Source organism: Copadichromis virginalis, linkage group LG9 (assembly GCF_057382275.1).
Source record: "Copadichromis virginalis isolate Kocher_CV1m ecotype Utaka linkage group LG9, C_Virginalis_male_GT1.1, whole genome shotgun sequence".
NCBI classification, from domain to species: domain Eukaryota; kingdom Metazoa; phylum Chordata; class Actinopteri; order Cichliformes; family Cichlidae; genus Copadichromis; species Copadichromis virginalis.
In genome coordinates this window covers 34043525-34067441 of record NC_140626.1, presented here as the reverse complement: position 1 = coordinate 34067441, position 23917 = coordinate 34043525, and the positions used below count along the sequence as shown (strand labels likewise).

Below are 23917 nucleotides of genomic sequence, written 5' to 3'. Positions count from 1 at the left end.
GCGTGACTAAAAAACAGTCAGAGCCCAAGAAACAAAACCAAAAACATCCCCCAAAACTACTTTACTGACCCTAACTGCAGTTAGGAGCTCAAAAACAGAAGAGGAACTGGTGGCTGTATTTCACATTCAGTCATTTTGAAACTGTAGTGATTGTAAGACGTGACCAAAAGTCTAACGAGCACACATTTCAGCAAACTTCCCTCTGGCTCTTTGACGTTTATCTTGGGTCCGTTTTCTCCGGAGGTCGTCCAAAGCTCCAACCTGGCCTCGGATGGCATTTAAGCTTTTTGTATGCCAAGATGAAAGCTGTTAATAACCCAACCGACCACAGACCACAGCAAACATGTGTATTTCCAGGCCACAAGCTCACTTCCTCCCGCTTGTCTCGCTCCTTTTGGTACACACACCAAAAAGCATCACTGCTTTAAGCTGCAGACACTCAGAGCTCCCCACAATCGGCTAACGGCACATTGAAACCATTCAATCACAGCACGCATGTGTGGAATACATTTGTGCACACAGATCAAAACGCTACTGTACTTTTGAAACGCTGTGTTTGTTCACGTCTGACTGAGAGGAAGGCGCTGTGAAAACTCGGCATCAAACCACATGAAGAAGTCACCGGGTTCCTGTACAAAAACCACTACTTTGACATTGTGTTTCAGTGTGTGTGAACGCTGGAGACCCAGACAGAAATGCTGCTGAGAACCAAACCAAATAGGCCAACAGATGCACGTCTCCTTCTCTGCACACGGCGGGACTCCACAAACGTTCTCACGCTGCTCTCACGTTGGAGGCGAACCCGAAGGAAGAGAAAGACTGCCAAGGATCGTCGTCTTGTAACATTTAGATGTAACCGTGACACGATCCACTGTGGAGAGCCCACAGCTGAGAATAAACCCGATCAGTGGACAGCACTGTGATTGGTCAGGTAACTCTGCGTCAGGATAAATGATGGTCCAGGGTCAGTAAAGACATGTTGGGTCGTCTGTACCGACCACAGTTAAATTACTTAACTCGTAAATATTTTTTTATAGTTTGGGAGCAAATTTGTGAAAACTTATGAAGCAACAGCGACGAGGTGGTGCTGCAGCTCAGCAAAGAGGCGGGAAAGTGAAAGATCAGACAAAAGATAAGGTGTTTATCAAGCTGACATCAAAACTTTCAGTAAGTCTGTTATCAAAGCATCGGATCGAGAAGAACAGGAGTGGTCTGAAACGCAGAGCCTGAAGATGGCAGGAGGCCGTCTTTCACGCGCAGGAAACTGATCTGAGAGCTGCTTTAGCGCTCTGGAGTGATCAGGTGACCCATCGACGGTGGCCTGGGTTTGAGTCCGCCCTGGGTCATTCACTGGGTGCCTACAAACTGAAAAGCCAGCTTTCTCATGATCACAGAATCTGCTTCCTCATTGTCATCTTTAGAAGCATCACGACATCATCGTGTCGACAAAGCGTTTTGGAATTTTGTGTCGTTTTATCAGAAACGGTGTGTAAACAAAGACGATCTCATTTTATGTGAACTTCCTCTTCCTCCTCTTTGTGGATATTAAACTGTGACAGCCGGGAAACGGCCACACTAGTTGGACCGTCTGAACCTCCAGGCGCTGCCTCAGTTCGATGTTTGAACAGATTATCACACATCCCACTTTCACTGCATGTGACCAGCGTGGAGTGCTGTTACTAAACACGGCCTGCTGCTTGGTGAGATGTTTGCTGACTGAAGCAACGTGTGGGGCCCCCACAGGTTGAGCAATTCACCCGAGCTCACTTTTATAATCACAGGATAATCTGCATGTCATCTTCATTCAGGAGGAAGATTAAGATGAGGTTTATGAAATGCTGAATGTCTGCTTTACTTCTGCAAAACAACCACATCGACGCATGTTAGCCACTTCTCTCTTCTGCCAGAAAACAATCCCTCACTGCTTTTAGCTGTTCAAAGTCTGCACCCCTTCAAAATAAAAGCTTCAGGAAATTGGGCACTGAATCAATCATGCGTCTGCTTCCATTAAATTACACCATGTTATCACGCCCGCCCTCCAACTCACCGATCACGGTGTCGTAGTCCACGATGTCGAAGTAGACCACGGCCACAGAGCTCCAGACTCCCAGCAGACCCAGGACCACAAACCAGGTGAACACGGAGTACTTTGGGCCTCCACCTGCATCTCCTCCGCCTCCTCCCTCTGTCCTCTTTCCATTTTTGCTCTCCACCGGCACCGTCTTCCCCTCTGCAGGTGTGAAAAGCTGATGTTAATACCAAAGCCAGTTTGAGTAACATTTCTTTCTTCTTTGAACGTGTCAACTGAGGCACGATCGCGCCTGCTGCCAGATTTAGATCAGCAGTTAACGTGCTGATAGCAACAAACTCGGTGTCACCCACAGACAGACAAGATCACACAGCACAGAGCTTTGTTGTTGAAGAATGAAGTGAAATCTGAGCATCGGGGCCACGTCTTTATTTCAAACCGTCGCAGAGAGGACGACAGCGCGCAGGTTCAAATCTGCACCACTGAAAATAAAAATGTTCTCGTGCAATAAGTTTTGTGTATTTCACAAAATGTATGCAAACTTTCATCGTCACAGCACGAGCTGGAGAACAACGCTGGTGCTGATTGATCGCCAAACAAAATGCAATGACTGGAGCAGGCGTCAAACCTGACGGCAGCTTTATCGTGTGGACGTGTCCTGCACTCCTGAGGTTACGAGGCTCAAAAACACTGAAAACATTTATTTATGAAATTAAAAAAGCAAAACAAAACTTAAACAGCAAACAGAGAAAAATATTTTTTTATTTACAAAACGACCAGAAAATAAGGAACATGCACACACATGTGCACCAGTATCTGTGCACCAGTCTTGCTCACCTGCACAGGTAATCAAGCATATTAATGTGTTATGACATCAGCAAACAGCAGCAGGCTGAAGCTGGGCGATCAGATTTAAGCCCTCTTTAGTGACTAAGGTTCAGACTTAGTGGACTGAGGCGTCATGTTTCCAGCTGGTTTTCCTCAGGACAGATTTGGCACATTGTCGTACTATTTTAAGTGCTTTGGGAAAACAAGGAGACCGAGTGGGAGAGCGAGACAGGAAGTACAGGCGGAGAGCGCTATGACGTGATTAAACTGTAGGTCGGAGTGTCGGCTGAAGGAAAACTTCTGGTGAAAGTCTGAACGTCCAGGAAAAACAAAGAGGGAACAGAGAGAGGGGCAACATGGCTCCACAAAGGACAACCCGACCCAGGAATAGAGCGAGAGACACCGAGTCAATATGACCCCGACAGAGAGAGAGATGACAACAGCTGTTTCAGGACTGAACAGGCTGCAGATAAAGAACAGCTGTCTGCTTTTGCACTGCGTGAAAATGTCACTAAGAGCACTCCTGAAATAGCCCGAGGCTGCGTTCAACACGTGTGCGGTTAAAACACCTCAAGTGTCTCTAAAAGCACTAAAGACTGTAGAAAGCAGCACGTAATGACAGCAGTGATGGAAAAAGCATCACCTCGGTCCTGATGTGGCTGATAAACACCCGGCAGTGTTTGTGGGTCACAGCTAAGGTGCTGTGAGTTTCACCTGGTTCAGACACCAGGACGAAGAACTAGCTTTAGAGTTTAAAGAGCAAAGGTTACGGTTATCTAAGGCTGCGTCCACACTGAGGCTGCGTCCACACTGAGGCTGCGTCCACACTGAGGCTGCGTCCACACTGAGGCTGCGTCCACACTGAGGTTACGTCCACACTGAGGTTACGTCCACACTGAGGCTACGTCCACACTGAGGCTGCGTCCGCACTGAGGCTACGTCCACACTGAGGCTGCGTCCGCACTGAGGCTACGTCCACACTGAGGCTGCGTCCGCACTGAGGCTACGTCCGCACTGAGGCTACGTCCACACTGAGGCTGCGTCCACACTGAGGTTACGTCCACACTGAGGTTACGTCCACACTGAGGTTACGTCCACACTGAGGCTACGTCCACACTGAGGCTGCGTCCGCACTGAGGCTGCGTCCACACTGAGGCTGCGTCCGCACTGAGGCTACGTCCGCACTGAGGCTACGTCCGCACTGAGGCTACGGTTATCTAAGGCTGCGTCCACACTGAGGCTACGTCCACACTGAGGCTACGTCCACACTGAGGCTGCGTCCACACTGAGGCTGCGTCCGCACTGAGGCTACGTCCACACTGAGGTTACGGTTATCTAAGGCTGCATCCACACTGAGGCTACGTCCACACTGAGGCTGCGTCCGCACTGAGGCTACGTCCGCACTGAGGCTACGTCCACACTGAGGTTACGGTTATCTAAGGCTGCATCCACACTGAGGCTACGTCCACACTGAGGCTACGTCCACACTGAGGCTACCTCCACACTGAGGCTACGTCCACACTAAGGCTACGTCCACACTGAGGCTACGTCCACACTGAGGCTACGTCCGCACTGAGGCTACGTCCGCACTGAGGCTACGTCCGCACTGAGGCTACGTCCGCACTGAGGCTACGTCCGCACTGAGGTTACGGTTATCTAAGGCTGCGTCCACACTGAGGCTACGTCCACACTGAGGTTACGTCCACACTGAGGTTACGTCCACACTAAGGTTACGTCCACACTGAGGCTACGTCCACACTGAGGCTACGTCCACACTGAGGCTACGTCCGCACTGAGGCTACGTCCACACTGAGGCTACCTCCACACTGAGGCTACGTCCACACTGAGGCTACGTCCACACTGAGGTTACGTCCACACTGAGGCTACGTCCACACTGAGGTTACGTCCACACTGAGGCTACGTCCGCACTGAGGCTACGTCCACACTGAGGCTACGTCCGCACTGAGGCTACGTCCACACTGAGGCTACGTCCACACTGAGGCTACGTCCACACGAATACGCTTTGGTTTGAAAACGCATCTTTTTGGCCTCCCGTCCACACTGAGACGCCGTTTGCAGAAACCTTTGGAAACGTTCTCCAAAGCGGACACATTTGAAAACCCAGTTTTCGCATTGCGGTGTGGACAGCGAACCCCGAGCCTTTTCAAAAACGATGACACATTTTAGTCATGTGATGCAGTCATGTGACCAATGAAACTAAGATAGCGGAGGGCGTTATACAGCAGGTGTTTGACAGCCTTATTAAAGATTAATATCAGTCTGTAGATGCTCCAGAGAGCTTTTCCTCAAATTCTTTCATTCTCACTCGCTTTTGCAACTTTGTACTTTTGTGTTACTCGCAGCAACAACTCCACCTCATTGTGAGTCCGTTTAAATAACTCGGTGCTTTCCCTCGACATTCTGACGCGACGTTACAAAGAGCCGGAAACTAATAAACGGCAGACAGAAATGAAGCTTCTTGTGTTTCACGCATGTGCAGGACTGGACCGTAAGCGCTTCAGTTGTTTCAATGTGGACGCACAACTCTGTGAAAACGACTGAAAGCGCCAGTGTGGACGCGGAGCGCTTTCAGACATTTTCAAACTTATCCGGGCGAGTGTGGACGGAGCCAAAGTCATCGAAGCAGCCACGGCGCCCCCAGTGGGACACCCTGCTGCGGGTTTAAGTAAATGATTGCTGGTTCAATTCCAGCCGGAGACACAAACCCCCTTTGTGTAACCAAGCACTGCTACAGCACAGCAAACAGCAGCTTCCTGTATCCAAGTAAGGCATGGACATTTACTCACGACCCTCACACACCTCTCTCAGGGTGGGAACGTGGACTTTACAGCCCAGTAAACCCAGTAAATCGTCCTCATCACTGCTGACCTGACGTCCCACAAACCCGAGAAACTCAAGCAAACTTTGGTCACTTTGGGTTTCAAGTACTTTGTCTGAGTTACTGGGAATTTACACTTTGGATGGAAATTCAATCCACAGCTGCGCAGCGACCTCCCACCCTGCACCGTAACCTTCATCAAAGTGTAACTGAAAATCAGGGCGATGCAACAACTGCGATTGTACGATTCCTATAAAAACATTATCACTGTACCTGCTGGAAGCCTACAGAGAAACAGCGTTGCTCCGGTGAAAAGTCTGCTTAAACCTAAACCTGATGTTAAAAGATTTTGGATTAGACACAATGACGTGTAATCTGAATACCGACGCCAACAAACTGATGCCGAGACACATTCGCTTCACACCAAAATCACCACAAGCCTTCACAGCATCACCAGGGTTCATCTTGGCAGCTTTTATTGTGAAAAGCTGCCACAGGATGTAGCCGAGTTTGTGTTAAAAGCATGCTGCACACCATACGAGGTGAAACCACACGAAACTCTGACCTAAGAAGTGTTCCAAACCGGGCCAGTCCATGCCTGTCCTACCTGTCTCCTGGACAACAGGCTGCACTTCCTTCTGTGCACGTGTCACTTCCTCCTCCCGCTTCACGCCTCCTAAACGAGCCAAACCCGACCAGGTGAGAGCCAAACCTAAACTGAACCAAACCTCATGCATGCCTCAGTCCTACCTGTCTCCTGCAGCAGAGGCTGTGTTTCATCCTCTAACAGCGGCTCCACCTCCTCTTCAGTGTACATCACCTCCTCCACCTCCTCCTCCTCCTCGGCGTGGATCTCCTCTACATGAGCTGCACCAGGAGAGGAGGTGTAGGAGGTGCCGTAGTGGCGGTATCGCTCCATGGGTGGAAGCACCACACTAAACCAGCATCAAAAACATTAAAAACAGAAAGTGAAGCCCCTTCACGCACGAGATGAAACTGACCTGCAGGACAAAACCTGAAGACGTCACAGACCGAAGATTAACGCACCAAAACTATCGGAGTCTTCTCAACCAGGTGACGGCGTGCTTGAAGAAAACAAGCAGCTTTAAAAGTTCGAGGAGGAACTCAACGAAGTGACAGAAGGAGACAAAAACAATCCGAAAGAACAAAGACTCTAAACGAACGATCGTCAAAAAGCTTCAGCGACTCTCAGCGTCTCCGAGCAAAGACAAAGAGTGAAGGAGCTCCTCCTCCTCTTCCTCCCAGCAGCACAGGGATTGTGACGGGCTGCTGAACCTGATCCACACTATTATTAGAGCTGACAAACCCTGCGACGCTGGCTGAGAGATGCCAGAGAGGACAGAATAGCCCCTGCATAACCTTGACACCGGCATTTCTGGACTCTCTCAGCTGTTGCGGCGTTTCAGAAATAATCAGCAGGTAGTACGGCCACGCCAGAAAAACCAAGGTGCTGTACTGGTCCTGAACCACAGCAGGGAACCAATGATTGTTGGGGCTCTGAGTGAAGTGGGTGTTAATGGTGGATAACACCCCCATAAGTGTGGCAGTTTTGCAAGCAGAGCGCGTTTTCCCCCTGAATACAAATATTTTTGGATGACCTGTTTTAAAGACGAGATCCGAGAACACAAACGGCAGTTCAAGCGCTCGCGATGGTTCAAACACAAGAGTAACGACGGTATCAGCAGGTATGACCCACAGGTTCAGGCTCCGGACGACCAGAGGTCAGAGGTCAATGTACGGTCCGACTCAGGCTGACAACGTTTACTCTCGAGGTCTTTATGCACCAAACGCATAAAATGGGTCAAATAATTTCATGTGTTAAAGATATTTTCCTGCTCTTAATGCATCGCCAACAGCGTAATTTAATAGGACGAATTTCAGGCACTTCAGTTTTTTGGATCGTGCTCGATTTTTCATATTTAATAAACAGACCTGACCAATCACATCACTGCGTTTGGCGCTCGTGACTCGAAGCGCCTACTGGTACTGAATATACAACGAAATGGAAACAGCACAATAGTGTAATCTTGCAGACTAAGAGAACAAGTGTGATAGTGGTGCACTGATGAGCACAGCTTATCTTTCCAGCGCTGACTCGGCTGCCTGTATAAAAACCAACCTGTGTAGTTTTACAGTAAAGCTGCTGCCCTTCAGCAACTGTATCACTCTTTGTGAAGCAACTTCTGGAATTGCCAACTTGATTCTAATGAACTGATAGCAGAGCGACTGAGCTGTATTACCCTTTTATCTCCACCTCGACCCACCAAAGTCACTCTGAAGACAGCAGCTGACTGTGAGTGGTCCGTCTCCTTAGCAACAACACTGGAAGCTGATTGGAAATCACAACGATTTTGTTTGTGGTCTCCAGCCACCTTTTAAACAGTAGCTGAACAAGTACATCAAAAGCCAGCTGTTCCAGGTGCTTTTATATTCAGCCAAGATTTCCTCATAGTGGTCGGAAAATTATTCCCAGTGCTCATATCACAGGTTTACAAGCTCACACCAGCATGGAGGGTTACACATGATGTTTGGGCATTTGGACACGTGAAAAATAAAGAGGCTCTAATAACACGTGTGTGTGTGTGTGTGGGGGGGGGGGGGGGGGCACTCTTCATGGTTTGTGAAAAAAAAGCAAACTTCCTGTTTGTATTAACAACCATGAAGAGGCTGCTCTGGTCTTAGAGTACCTCATTACAGCCAGTTCTGCTTTTATGTGATAAGAACCTTACGATCCATCACTCGTCACTGTGTGTGTGTGTGTTTATATCTGTGTGTGCGTGTCAGAGTTGTGTGTGCACAAAGTCACGGATGTCAAACGGGTGTTATTCTTGCTCTCACCTGATCGAACAGATGTTTGCATGTGTTGTTACAAATGGAAAGCATGTGTGAGAGAAACGTGGAGGTAACACTGTTGAATGTTTAAAAGCTAAAATGTGACAGCAGCAGCAGTGAGCACTTTGTAACACCCAACATTTATCTTTGATGTGAAATTATATGTGTTTGTATTTCAGGCTTTTGGGGACCCTGTGTAAAGACCTCAGACTGTCTCAGGAATGTCAGTGAAAGCATGATTCATGTGTTTTTGCCCTTTAAATTAATTACAGATTGCAGTGAGGAATAACCCGGTTTATATCGGGCTTATAAATGTGTAAATAATGAGCGGGGCCAGTAAACTCCCGCACAGATAACAGAGATAACATGAACCCCTCGCTGCTGCCTGGGAGAAAGTTAGCTGCCGTTAGCAGGCTGTTATTGATGGGGGCTAGGTTAGCTTAGCGTCGTTTCCACGGCCACTTTCATGTTACCGATGGGCAATGAAGCTATAATCACACAGAGCATGCCGGGATTTATCAGGGAGGTTAAACTGGGAGTCTGCTTTATTGTGATCATTTAGCAGCGCTAGCAGAGAAAGGGGCGAAACCAGTCCCGCTCTCTTGTATCGCGAGAACATCCAACCAGACTCCATTGAAAATTCTTCCAGTCGAATATGCATTTGTTTAGAGACGGCGCTACAAGTTATAAACATAAAATACGACATCTGCGGGAATATTTAAAAACCACTTCTCCACTCGGCTTCAGTAAAATACAGCAATTGTGATGCGTTTATTATAATTAGATATTTAACAGCATGTTAATGACGCTTCAGGACGCCAGGCAGTGCGCACTTTTCGCTGTTGGAACCACGGGAGATCTACCTCCGAAAGTAGGAGTCTACGTTATATTTTGTATCAGTGTATTAGCCGAATCGAAGAACTAATCTTATGGATTAAAAATATATTCTCGCTTTTGATGTACTACACGCGATCCTTTCCAAAGACTGAAAATAGCTATAAACTGCAGAATGTTAAACGGAAGTCTGAATTAGAGACACAGGCGGGAGAACCCAGTCAGATAAAGGGTACGTACCTTTTTTTGAGTGGTTTCTGGGATTCTTTCTCTGCGCCATTGCTTCGTAAAGTACCCGATGTTTGTTTCAGTCAAGCAGCGATGAGGTGACTCTCTAACCTGGCCGTGGTTGTCGCGGTGAAAGCTCCTGTTCGCTTTCTGCTCTCCGCTCTGTGCGATGGAGTGACGCGTTCACCAAAAATCACGTCCTCACTTGGATACCAGCAAAGCCAACGTCCATGGTAACCGTGATTGGCTTAGTAGTTCACAAATCAGAGCTGCCTAATGAGTGTCTGGGTGGGGCAACAGGCGGGTTCTTGTGTTTTCTCACCAATCAGATTCCTGCGCTGCTTCCCAGTGTCGTTCCTCCCTCTGGAGAGGAGCAAAAACGTGGCAGAAGAGGGAGAGGAGTTTTAAACATCGGGGCGGAGGGACACAGCTAATGGGGGTTTTAATAACCTTTATTGATAGCGTTGTTACGGTTTAAAGTTAACATTGAATAAAGCAGGTTTTAAATTAGATCATAAGAACGGAAACGCGATGAAGTAAATAAAATACTTTCATTAACTTTTAGGAAACAATTTCTTGTTGTTTGATTATTTATTTTATGGTCTATATAAATAGCCCACTCAGAGCTGAAGTAATGTTCTATTATTGATTTAGGGTTATAAATGAAACAAGTGGTGCAGACAAACTACGCTGAGGGAGCAGAAATGAAAAAACAAATGCACCAGAAGTCTCCACAAAACTCCCAGAAACCCACCACCTCTGCTGAGATGGCACAAAAACGTTTCTCCTGTTTGTGATGCTAAAACGCCTCACAGTCAGTCACCGGAAACTCTTAGTTCACCTCTTATTGCAAAATATAAACAGACCCAGTTAATAATACAACAATTGTTTTATTGAAGGTGGGGGAGCAAGCTGGCATGTAGTAAATGTGATTGTCCACTAGATGGAGACAAACACAGAAGAACACTGAGCCCTATCGCTGCAGCTGAGTAAAGAGAACCTTTATTTAACTTTTAATAGTACACTAATAGTTCTGCCTATCATAAACAGGTGCAGCTCTACAGTGCATCAATTCCAGCCTAAAGTCTGGCCATGCTCCCCAAGAATGAATGATTTCTGTCCTGCAGTGGGGAAAAAAGAAAGAAATAAGTGGTGCAGTGGTCACATCAGTCCATCCGTGTCCCTATGTGGCTTCTCTACACGAACCCGGGCTTCTTCCCACAGTTCTGAGACATCCATGAGGATGAATGTTTGTCTGTCTTACAAGTGTCAGACATGCAGCAGAACTTATGAGCCGATGCACACATAAACACTGGTTAAAGGCTTGTTTTGTTCAACCACTATTCTTCAGCTGGACACATCGAAACAGAGTTTGAAGATGTTCAGAAGATAAATTTGGAGGACAATGAAATTCTTTCCTCAGTATCAAAGAAGCCAGACTTCTGTTGTTGTACCATCAGGCTTTTTCCACATCCTAGAAGAAAACTCTGCAAGAAAACATCCTCCTAACTGCAGCTGTTCAAAGGCTGCTGGCTCATATCAATCAGTCAATCAGGAGTCAGTTGTGGCCAGTGACATCTACGACGCTGTTGCATGCTGGGGCAGCAGGTTGAAGGTCGCAGATGCCAACAGACTAAATAAACTGATCCACAAGGCCAGTAATGTTGTGGCGATGGAGCTGGACTCTGTTAGGGTGGTGTCTGAGAGGTGGATGTTGTCCAAGATTAAGACAATACTGGGCAATACCTCCCACCCACTCCATGACGTACTGGGTAGCCACAGGAGCTCGTTCAGTGGGAGACCGAGATGACCCAAAAGCACCACTGACCAACACAGGAAATCATTCCTGCCTGTGGCCGTCTCCCTGTACAACTCCTCCATCTAACACACTGTAAACACTGCAATAGTTACACCCTTTTTTTGCACACCCTCTTTCTACTCAGTAATATTGCTGCCAGTATTCTTGATATTTATTTATAACCACCTCTGTCAATCCCATTATGGAGTGATTTGTGTATATATTGTGCTATTTCTTAAATCTGTAACATATTATATGGTTAAATAGTCTAGCCTGTTTTTCTTACTGTTACTGTACTGGAGCAACTGTAACTCACATCATTTTCCTTAAAGTATGCTGATTCTGAAATTGCAAACAAAATATTTTACAAACTTCAAAGAAAAATAATTTAATTAATTAATTAATTATACTTTAATTAATTAGCTACTTAATTACTTCCATTTTTAATTAGTTAATGACATGTGTTTAATTAATTGTTAAATGATGTAATAATTTGACTTATTTTGGCAAGTGAGGCCCTCCATAGCTCACGGAGGCTCGTTTATTGCTTCGCACTCCAGACCAGCAGGTGGCGATGATGCGGATCGGAGGTGGTGGAACAACGGAAGTACAGTCAGACAAGAAGAAGAAGCAGCTGCAGAAAAAGAAGGATAAAAATTGAAGATCCGCTTCAGCGCAACCGTCCAGCCTACCCAAGACTTCCAGCCCGGGTTTGTGGCCTGAGCTCGTCCGGAGGAAACCACCGCGTTTGCGCCTGAGGTTAGCCCGCTATGTCCCGGACGCTCATTAGGCGCGTGCGGAGGCAGCTGCATACCTGAAGCTGACACGTGTGAGACGGGCTGGTGGAGACAACGCGAGCCCACTGCGCCACACGAAAGTGTCTCCACCACAGCCTGAAAACACGAATTTAGACTCGCAGTCAAAGTTTAAGTGTCGACGTGACGTACTCATTAAACACGGTTTATCTGCGATAATAATATTATTCATTTTAATGTTGCAGCTGCAGATGGTTTGAATGAATTCCCCTCTGCTGCAGCATCATGTAGAACATCTGTAAAATAAGAAGGAAGTAAAACTTTAAAGTACAATGTTTGCATATTAACAAGTACATCCAAAGTTTACTTCAGTAAGGTACTTGAGTAAATCATATTGCATCACATTGTAGTGCAGAGAACAGTTTTGTGTGGATCTGATATTTGCCATTTCATTGCCTTTAACCTTTTTTTCAAATTTCACCTGCAAAGAGACGGTTTTACCTGCTTTTATGGAGAAACTTCCTCATGTGTGCGCAGCAGATTCTTCTTCAGGTGATTTTTATAAAGCAGCTCACATCCCCAGGTTGATTCAATTCAATTCAAAATGTGTTTGTATAGCACATTTAAAAGGAACAGAGTTAACCAAAGTGCTTCACAACAGGTTAAGAACAAGAAAAAACAATAGAGAAACAAATACAGATAAATGACAATAAATTAACATTAAAAACACCAAACAGGCCTGATGGTACTCAAACTGAACTTGAATTAAAAGCAAAGTAAAAAGTGAGTTTTAAGACGTGATTTAAAAGACTGAATCTGGCTGGACGATCTGGGTGCTCTTTTGGGGTCGTACATGTTGAGGAGTTCGTTTAAATAACTGGGTGCCATATTATTTAAAACTTTAAAATTAAGTAAAAGAATCTTAAAATCAATATGATACTTTACAGGGAGCCAGTGTAAGTTTGCTAAAACTGGAGTGATGTGTTCATACATTCTAAGACCTGTTAAAAGACGTGCAGCAGCATAACTGCAAGCGATGGAGAGTGTTGGAGACCCAAACAGAGGGAACTGCAGTGATGAAGGCATGAATAAGTGTTTGTAGGTCTCCTGGGGGAAGATCAGGCTTAGCTTTGGCAATTTCACATAACTGATAAAAACTTGTTGTCACATCTGTGGACACTTGCTTCTCTAATTTAAAGGAGATATCTAAAACCACTCCTTACAGTGAGAGAAAGATGAGAAGCTAGAGGACCGAGGGTATCGGCTAACTTGTTCAAAGAGGCGTGAGTTCCAAAAACCGACACTTCAGTTTTATTTTCATTTAGTGTAAGAAAACTCTGTGTTGACCAGTCTTTAACATCATGTAAACAGTTAAAGGCTGCACTGGGACTGAGACGTCCAGTTTCAAGGGGAAGTAAATTTTGATTTCATCAGCATAACAGTGAAAGGGAATGTTGTATTTCCTAAAAATAGATCCCAAAGGCAGGAGTCAAACCTAAAAGGACTAAAACACAGAGCAACCCGAGTCGACGGTTAAAAGAAGACCATTAAAATCTCGTAAAAGCGCAGTCACAGTACCAGTGATGGGAATAACGGCGTTGACTGTCTAGCACCACACCTGGAGCTCAGGGGGCAAAAGAATCACATGAGTGCTGCTGTTTGACTGAGGAAGGATAAAGGAGTCGTGGTCAATCACATGACCACTTACAGACAAAGCAACAAGGTGACATATACCAGTTTATAAACTGTGTTGATGGGCCAGTAAAACCAGAGTCATGATAAACGCGTGTTTGTTCCTCAATAGTTTCACCTGAGATGAAGGAGTGCGTTTCTACTCACGCGTGTTCAGAGTCAGTGACGAACACGTTCTTTATCATCTACAGACTTTTATGTCATGTTTACGTTTAGGATTGAATCCTGAATCTACGAGATAAAGGGTGGAGTCGAAATCTGAAAACACAGACGGAGGCTGATGTGATGGTGGGATGAAGACGATCTGAGGAAGAGGAGCTCGATCCTCCTTCAGCCGCTGCAGAGGAACAATGGGCTCTTCAAAGAAGGTGAGGAGTGCACCTCGGTGTCAGTGATGTGCTCTGACACAAAACTGTTGATGATAGATTTTGATGGAGCGCAGCTCCCTGTTTCATCATAAACAGTGTGTGTGTCTGTGCGACGTGATGGCTACAAATAACAGCTAAATCCAAATTTGCACACGTTACACATTTCTTTGTCTGCTTACAGATACAAAGCAAAAACCTCTGTGCTTAGCTTCCCTGACTGTGTGTGAGTTTCAACTTATGAGTAAATTTACAAATTTTACAATCCAATCAGAGAGCAGATGAGTTTGGCTGTCGGAGGGGTGTTTTACTGAGCTTCAGGTCCTTCATCACAACGAAGGACAACAGTCTGTGCGTGTCTGAGTTCGGTGATTAGTGTGTCACAGGTTTATGTGCTTGCACAGAGACCTCCAGAGCCTTTTCAACAGCTCTGTGGACCTCAGGGGGAAGGAAGTGTTGTGGAAAGGACACTCTTCACTAGCCGGGATAGTTACAAAGCTTTCTTTCATTATGAATGAGTTGTTTCCTATTGAACATTTGAACATAATACAACAGAAACTGTTGTAGAGGATATAACGTCAGAGATATACGTGTTTTGAAATGACAAGGAGCAGGTGCATCTAGTACACGTAGAGCTGCTGCAAAAATATGACCCCAAGTGAGTGCAGTGACACCACATCTGTTGTGAATGGGCCTTTATGCTGCGCACTGTGACTCACAGCAATGGTCCCTGGTCAGTCCTGACTTTGTGTTTAAGTAATACTAACGTAGTAAAGGTATTTCTGACCACTGACATACCACAACTTTATCCTTTCAACAGCTACAGTTAAGGGACCTAGCTTGTATGACCCCTACGGGATATTTATATAGAGATCCTCCAGCCTCAAACTGCATTACCCTTCCAGGACCCGAGGCTCAGTAAAGCACCCCTCCGACAGCCAAACCCAAAGATTGAGTAAAACTTTGCACTTGTAAGTAGGGCTGGGCGATATGGCCTAAAATTCATAAGGTGATATAATTTGAAGCATGTGCGGTAACGATATATATCGTGATATATTCTTTTCTTCTGTGTAACGTATTTTCCACACTAAAAATCTTTTAATTTTCTCAAAAATCGAGAGTGTGCCTTATGTATGAATTCTGGTTGTGCTTACTGACCTCGAACCGATTTCTGCATGCAGAAATCTGTTAAAAAATGTTTTAGTACAACTTTGGTAAGCCGCACAGCTTGATGGATAATCAGAGCATTATGGCTGCCGTAGTGAAAAGCTTCGCGGAGTAATCTGGGTCCAAAACTCCGTCAACTTCAGGTCCCAAAGTCAAACGAATACTAAGAGTTAAAAACGGTCTAAATTCTTTCATCTTTAAAAGAATCATCAGCGTTGCTGCTTTATCGGGTGTAACAATTAAGTTTTACATCGATGCATCCATGAAAACAGAATTTATTCAATTTAACAGAGATAGAAGTTAACAGGAAGTTAGCTCGCTAGTTTACACCTAAACATGACATGTTCTAAGAGATTTTTGAAACTAATTCAAACGTACAGCTCTGCTATCACTTCCAACATAAATGAAGACAGAAAACTAAACAGCAGTGGCCTTTGAGGGGTCACTGAAGTCTGACTACCTGATATATAATTTTGTGCTACGTGATTGCTAGCTAACAGCTATGTTAGCATAACATTAGCACAGTGAAGCTGGAGGATGAACGCCAACTTCTCTTCCACTCGATAAAAGTGCTTCATCTCTTTGCTATGACTGTCGCCTGGCATAATTTGCAGATGATAATGGTTGTATTATCATACAGTGACATATGACAGCAGCCGCTGCGATGCTTTAGACCAAAACAGGCGCAGCTTGATGACATCATCAACACGCGCTATCGCGATAGAGCGATATAGTCAAAATCTCTATCGTTGGCCAAATTTATATTGTTTCTATCGTATATCGTTTCTATCGCCCACCCCTACTTGTAAGTTGAAACTCACACACAGCCAGGAAACCTGAGCGCAGAGTTTTACACGTAGTTTTTTGCTGTAACCAGGCCTTAACAAAAAAAATTGTAACTCGTGTAAATATTTTTTACAAACACACAAATTCTCATCTGCAGATGCACAAACATAAAATGTTCAGATATTTTGGTTTACATGGTTACAAAACTCAGTTCACAACTACATATTTGATTTACAAGTAGAGCAGGGCGATATGACCAAAGATATTTATCACGATATACATTTGAAAATTTGCGATAACGATATAACTGACACTAGACAAAATACTTTACAACTCAACTTTATTAGTGCAAAAAAACAAACAAACCCATCAATGTATTTTCACTTAAACAAGCAGCTGTTTTATGTGAATTAAAGTTATATAAAAATGTAACAGTGCAAATTCCTCGCTGACAGTTTAACCAAAAGGCGTTTCCAGTGGAAACTGGCCGACATATCCTCAGCATAACCATGTATAATATCCACAAAACTTAAAAAGAGCTTATACACACACAATACAGTAGCATTATGTTGAAGCACAGTACGTATCACTCCGCGAGGCTCCGCCTACGATAGCCGTAATGCTCCGACAATCCATCAAGCGGTGCGGCTTCGTAGCTCAGCAAAGTCGTACTAAAACATTTTTTGACAGATTTTTGAGGGCCGTGCACATAAAATCGGTTCGGTAATAATGACGGCCCGCTTGTTCTACCAAAAATAGTGCTTTGGTGTGTATCTGACGGATGACAGCCAAACCAGTTCCACACCACTGAAGTTGCACCATTTTTACAAACCAATTGTGGTTCATCTGTTTCATTTAACGATCCGGTTTCGCTCTTCTCATTCTCCGTTGCCACCATGCTTTTTCCGCAATGTGTGTATGAAAACAAAGGCACTGCGCATCTGCGTTTTACCCATATTCTATTGCGATATTTCATTTTCTTATCATTGCCCAACATTATAATGGTATCATCATGAACTGCATGATGTGGCCCAGCCCTAATCACACAAAATGTCACAAAGATGGGTCTCACCTTTTTCTCATGAGAGAACAATGTGGTTTAAGGTTGACTATGAATACTTTGCACTCACTGTCTCTACTCCTCAATCAATCAATCAGAACTTTATTCGCCACATGCAAGTTGCCCTGCAGTGAAATGGGACCCCCCCCCCCCCCCCCCCCGACCTTACATACACAACACAGACATCACATGGGGAGACAGATCAGAGATCAGTAGTATTACGGAAAAACACAGAAATGTACAATACAATGAGAAAGTCCAAGAGTGATAAAAGAGACCTCTGCTCATGCTGGGCTCCTATGGGAGGACAGCATGAGAGCAGAAAACAAACAAACAAAAAATAAATCTGCATCTGTTTGTTGTTCCAGAAATGTAAAAGACAAAGCAAAGTGAGAACTCAGCGATCTCAGGATGATAAGGCTTCCCCAGCAACAAACAAAGACAAATCACACCCCTGCGAAGAATGTGGAAAGGCTTTTCCCACTGCAAAACGGCTCAGAAACCACCAACGCATCCACTCTGGAGTGAAACCCTTCAACTGTGAGCACTGTGAAAAGGCTTTTATCACAGCAGCAGCTCTAAGAATTCACACACGTATTCACACTGGAGAAAAACCCTTCAGCTGTGACCAGTGTCAAAAGACTTTTCGTCACACATCTGCCCTCACGGTACACAAGCGCACCCACACTGGAGAAAAACCATATCCCTGTGATCAATGTGAGAAAGCTTTCCCAGTTTTATGTGCTTTAAAAGAACACCAGAACACCCACACTGGAAGGAGACCGTACTCCTGTGGCCAGTGTGGAAAGTCATTTAATCATATAGCAGCCTTGAAAAGACACCTGCGCATCCACACTGGAGAGAAGCCGTACACCTGTGAGGAGTGTGGCAAGTCCTTCAGTATACTCAACTACCTGAAGGTACATAAGAGAGCTCACACTGGAGAAAAAAGGTTCTGGTGTGATGAGTGTGGGAAAGGATTCACAAAACAAAATAGTCTCAGAGAACACCAGAACAGCCATGCTGGGAAAAAACAACATTCCTGTGACCAGTGTGGAAAAGCTTTCTGTTGGACAGCCAGCCTCAAAACACATAAGAAAATACATGAAAATGTGAAACAGTACCTGTGTGAGATATGTGGAAAAGCTTTCCTCTTGAAAGGAAATCTAAAGAAACACAGTAAACTTCATACAAGGGAGAAGCGTTACTCTTGTGACCAGTGCGAGGAAGCTTTCACTTCATCAGCTGAGCTCAGAAGGCACCAGCGAGTTCACTTTGGTGATAAAGTATACCGCTGTGATAAGTGTGAGAAAGGATTCACACAGTCCGGCAACCTCAAAATTCATCTACGCACTCACACTGGAGAAAAACCATACAAGTGTACCCAGTGTGAAAGAGCTTATGCCAAAAAACGTAGCTTAGCAGTGCACCTAGTTGCCCACTCTGGAGTGAAACTACATTCCTGTGATGAATGTGGGAAGGAGTTTGCTCATTTGGCATACCTGAAGAGGCATGAGCTCGTTCACAGTGGAGTGAAGGCACACAGCTGTGAGCTGTGCGGAAAGGCTTTTGTCAGCAAGAGTAACTTAAAAAATCATCAACACAGGCATACTGGAGTGAAACCATACAAGTGTGATAAGTGTGGGAAAGCTTTTTCCTCCAAGCAAGTCTTAACTCTCCATCAGCATACCCACTCTGGACTCAAGCCATATCGCTGTGACCTTTGTGGAAAAAACTTCAGCCAGAAAGTGACCCTGAAAAGACACAGACGAATGCACACGGGAGAGGATCTGTACTGCTGTGAAGTATGTGGTAGATGTTTTCCTTTGTATTCTGGACTAGAAGCCCACAAAGTTACACACACAGGGGAGAAACCGCATCGCTGTGAACAGTGTGGGAAGGCTTACAGCCATTATCGCAGCCTTATAATCCACAAACGAGACCACACTGGGGAGAGACCAGTCAAATGTGACCAGTGTGGTATGCGTTTTAAAAGTTCCAGCTCTCTGTGGCACCATCGACAGATTCACAAAGGAAAGAAACCAATTAAGTGCCATCACTGTCAGGTATTTGGAATGGATTTCAAGAAATGTTTTCTGAAATCTTTTTTTTTCATATCATATTGTTTTAAGTATTTTAGACATTAGACAGTAAGTGCGGAGTCAGTGTGTTAGATGTGAGAAGTAAATACCTCAGATCTCAGACTGTAACTGATTATGCAGCTTTTTGTTAGCTCATTATTCACTGTAATTTATAAACCCAAGATTGTTTTCCTTATAACCTTTGGTAATTGTTTCAGAAATGGAGCAGCACATATGGCTCAAATCCTCGACGCTGTCAGCATTGTGGCAATAAACCATACCGCTGCGTCCAGTGTGGAAACACTTTCAGCCAGCTGTTAACCTTAAGAAGACACCAGAACATGCACACTGGACACAAACTGAACTATTGCAAAGAATGTGGGAAAGGCTTCCCAACACTGGGTCTATTAAAATGCCACAAAATTGTCCACAGTGGGGTTAAAGGTCATGTCTGTGATGTCTGTGAGTCATCATTCACCAACGCAGGTAATCTCCGAAGACACAAACGAATTCACACAGGGGAGAAACCATTCAAGTGTCGACATTGTGAGAAAAGTTTCACATCCTCAGGTCATCGCACGCTTCATGAACGTGGGCACACTGGAGAAAGACCATACTCCTGTGACGAGTGTGGGAAAAGCTTCAGACATTCAAGATCTTACCGCATACATCACCTCATCCACACCAAAGAGATAATAATTCCTTGTGAAGTTTGTGGAAAGATATTCAACTCCCTGTCTTCATTTGAGTACCACGAACGTACCCACACTGGGGAGAAACCTTTTAAGTGCAAACACTGTGACAAATCCTTTATTTCAGCATCTATGCGCGCACGACATGCACATGTTCACGACAAAGAGCAACAGTATGACTGTGACCAGTGCGACAAGAGTTTCAGGACTCACAATTCCTACACCATTCACAAGCGCAGCCACATTGCAAATAAGCAGTTTTATTGTTACCAGTGCCCAAAAATATTTGCTTCATCGCGAGGTCTGTGGAAACATCAGGTCAAACATGCTGAGCAGAAATCATTTCCTTCACTGGATAAAAGGAAGTGCCTCGAAGCATCTAGCCAGACTTATGGTCTCAGACTTAAAACCCTCGAGATCAGGCTGCACAGAATAGATATAGATTCCTGAGATTTCAGTTAGTGTCACGTTTTGTGTACTGTCTTAACTTTCAGTACCTTTAAAGTTCGGTAGCAGTACAACAAAGTGGTACATTAGATTATCCATTGTTTGATGACCTTATTGGTCTGTTGTGCAGTGGTGCTAGTTTCTCTATAGGCCCTGAGAAAACCAGTAAAAATGTAGAGTAAAAAAGTGGTTTAGAGATTGAAATGATAAAAAGAAATATTGTTAACCACTTAAGCCCCACACCCCCGGTACCGGGGGCAAAAAGGAGGAGATCACGTTTAATCGGTTATAACGCGGGTTGAGAAATATAAGTCCAGACATGTGTGGTATCCACAGAAACCTCAGAATCTCAGCTAAAATGTCATAAAAACCATTTCTACAACCACCAAACACACCAAAAACAAGCCGTGATTAAACGAGCAGTTACGTAAATGCGCAGAAGTCCGCTAAACAAACAAAACCGAACCAGAAATTCTTCAGACTTCGTGTAACCAGCTAGAGATAGGCTGGTTAGCTTCCAGGGCTATCACTGACTCCACACACCAAGTTTCACCACGATCAGACCAAAATTCACTGAATGAGCCGTAAAAGAAGACCACAAAAACACACAGCAGCGCAATTGCGCTAAGACAAAAATTGGCTTACCGTCCCGATTTCCTCCGTTATTGTAGCTGGTAGCCATGTGAACAGTAGTTACCATACCTACCTAGCCGCATCAGAGCAGTTTTCCGTCAACAACCTCCATTTTAGACCCACCTACAGACACGTGACTGAACAGACGCCACATGCTGTAAATTTGGGCCCACGTGGGTTTTGGCATCACAACGTCTGATTGGTTGAAGTGGCGTGAACGTGGCATCGTTACTGTGAATCTATTGGCTCAAACGATTAAAAAGAGGTGTCAATCACGCAAATTGACCAAAAGAAACCGAAGTTACAGCCCCTCAGAGTTTAAAGGGCCAGAGGCCAATCAAACGCTCCAGGCGCGCTGCAGAAAAGGGCCATTGCCATGTAAATGTGTGGTTAATTCTTCAAAAAAAAATTTTTTAAAAAAAAAAAAGCATTTTTAGGCCTGTTAATAAAATTTGTTAATTTCTGCTCTTTAAAACCTAAAAAAATCAACTGGCATGGTGTCCAATTGTGTGCCAAAATTGGACATTTTTGTACAATGTCTGGATATTCATGTCTTGACAGGGCTGTAATTTTTCACTGTTTCACTCTAGAAACATGAATCTTTGCACAGATGATGTTTATATGTTGGTTACTGAATTTCTGGAACCAAATGTGATCTGAGGCATATTTTTCAAATGCTAAAAATTTAAAAAATATAATTAGGCGAGGATAAAATCTACTTACTTTTTCTGTGTTCCAGTCTCAGTAACTTTGACACAGTAATATCTGCTTCAATATTTACACCTCTGATGAAATTTCCCAAGTGTTAGCTTTATTTTGATACCAAGATTGTAAGGACAGAGTTTGTAATTGCCGAGAAATAATATAATAATTAAATTTGGGCATTACATTTTCGAGCAGGAAGCTCAGAAACCCCCTTGGGGCTTAAGAGGTTAAATAAGCAAATTAAATTACCTCCAGGACTGTAAGGGGACTTAAGCCTAAATGAAAGAAACACTTGGGCCTTTGTTAATGTTTCATGTTCCATTAGCTCAGTCAGTGAAAGTTTAGACAGAATGTTTTGGTTTGGTTAGATTCACACAAGTTCTTATTAGATAAAACTGTTCAAACTGGAAACAGTCTGAAAAAATTTACCAGTGCTAGAATTTTTCAAACCAGCAACTGCCAGTCAGTGGAAATGGAGTATTTGCATATGTTTAATACACTTCCTCTGGGTGGTTATAAAAGTTTTAGTTGCATACTTTTAATTTAGTTTTAGTTTACCTTTATGTTCTTTGTCAACACTTCCTTTGGATTTTAGCAACATTTGAACATTGCTAAGGGTGATGCAAGCGTGAGTCTCCATAATAATTATTGCCTCAGACAACAGCATTGTGGTTTAGCTGTCAGAAATTGTATTATTTGTGAACCTTTCTTGTTTTGCTACTCAGAATTTGTAAAGAAGATAAGACTTAACCTTTTGTAGGGGACTGAAAAAAAAATGAAAAGTATTATTATTATTTTACTTCTCTGACTTTTTCTCTCAAGGTTTTTGTTTAATAAGTGTGGTTCGTCATCTCGTAAGGCTGTTGAGGAAATTTACTCACCATTTGAATAAAGTTCTGAATGAAAAAAAATACTGGTTTGTCAAGTTGTGAAAATTCCACTTAATTATTATTAAGTAGATCAGAAACAGCTTGTGGCTGGATTATTCCTAAATCTTCAAAAAGCATTTAAGAAAAAATCAACCATGAAATCGTAATTAATAATCACTATTAAACAATATGGGATGGATTATTTACATCTAATTTTACAATCAGATGTAAATAATTTTACATCTGATTGTAAAAGTATTTAAGGGACAGGAAACAATTTGAAAGTTGGGAGAATATTCCTCATCATGCTTGTGGTGTTCCTGGAGGTTCTGTACTTGATCCATAAGGATTCAGTATTTATTTAGTTATTTGTAAAGTATCTGATTCACAAATATTTGTTTTTTCTGGGCGATAAGGATCATCCTGTTTGGGAATTGTCCAACTAAAGTGCAGACTCACGTAGATGCTGTGGAAATTGAAAGAGTTCAGCATAGGTTCCTTGGTATAGATGGATATAATAGATGATAACAAAAATAGATGATAAAATAAGATGGAAATCTCATATAAAACATACATAACACAGTTCCAAGAAACATTTCAATATTGAGTAAAGCAAAACACATTCTGCTTTCACTTTATATGAATTATTGTGCAGAGGTTTGGGCCAGTACTTAGAAATGCTCACTATCATCATTGTCCATATAACAAATAATAAGGGCCATAAGGATCATACTGGTTACAGAGATCCATAAATATGTTTACCTCCTGGCGCACGATGTAAACATGTAAAGAAAGGATTTATGATTGGATACGATGTAAACAGGAAGAAAAGGGTGATGATTATTGGTACAAAAAGAAAAAAGATGGGGGGTTACACAGGCTCATGCTTCTCCACATTATTTATTAGGATTATTCTGTTTTGCTTTTTTTCTGTTGTGGTTAATTGTGTTTTTTCTTTTCTTTGATGTTCTTGTATTATTTCAACATGTTCAAAATAAAGCCACACAAACAAACAAATAAGCAGTAGATTTATAGTTTTATGTATTACAATATTTAATTTAATCTTTCTTTTTTTCCACATCTAGCCACCTATTTATCTTCTACCACTTATCAAGGTCATGGGGGATGCAGTCTCTGCAGGGATGCCCAGGCCCAACTCCTGCTGGAAGAACACCAAGGAGCTCTTTTCAGTGCAGCAGCATGACTTTATTTTGGGTTAACATGAAAAGTGATCACATCTGCTGGGTCAAAAATGT

General features: G+C 43.7%; 2 protein-coding genes across 11 annotated transcripts in view; one reads left to right on the top strand and one right to left on the bottom strand.

Moving 5' to 3' along the window:
- unm_hu7910 (un-named hu7910) overlaps nt 1-9860 on the bottom strand; it is a 44944-nt gene extending 35084 nt beyond the window's left edge. For 4 of the 10 annotated variants that reach the window (XM_085468840.1, XM_085468843.1, XM_085468842.1 and 1 more), the window contains exons 1-4: nt 9624-9837; nt 6447-6631; nt 6304-6372; nt 2048-2230 (exon numbers count right to left, since the gene is read on the bottom strand). In XM_085468840.1, coding sequence (XP_085324966.1) covers nt 2048-2230; nt 6304-6372; nt 6447-6615 — 421 coding nt within the window. In that variant the 5' untranslated portion in view covers nt 6616-6631; nt 9624-9837. Of the gene's footprint in view, nt 1-2047; nt 2231-6303; nt 6373-6446; nt 6632-6743; nt 6974-9623 lie in introns of those variants that run through there. The other 6 variants (XM_085468835.1, XM_085468837.1, XM_085468838.1 and 3 more) reach the window with 5 other exon arrangements.
- A 2184-nt stretch (nt 9861-12044) lies between these two features.
- Nucleotides 12045-21504, top strand: LOC146702364 (uncharacterized). The gene is made up of 4 exons (XM_085468806.1): nt 12045-12168; nt 14073-14224; nt 17603-19300; nt 19534-21504. Exons 2-4 carry the CDS (start codon nt 14207-14209, stop codon nt 20455-20457), a joined length of 2640 nt encoding a protein of 879 aa, XP_085324932.1. The 5' UTR covers nt 12045-12168; nt 14073-14206; the 3' UTR covers nt 20458-21504.
- The last annotated feature ends 2413 nt before the right edge of the window (nt 21505-23917 follow it).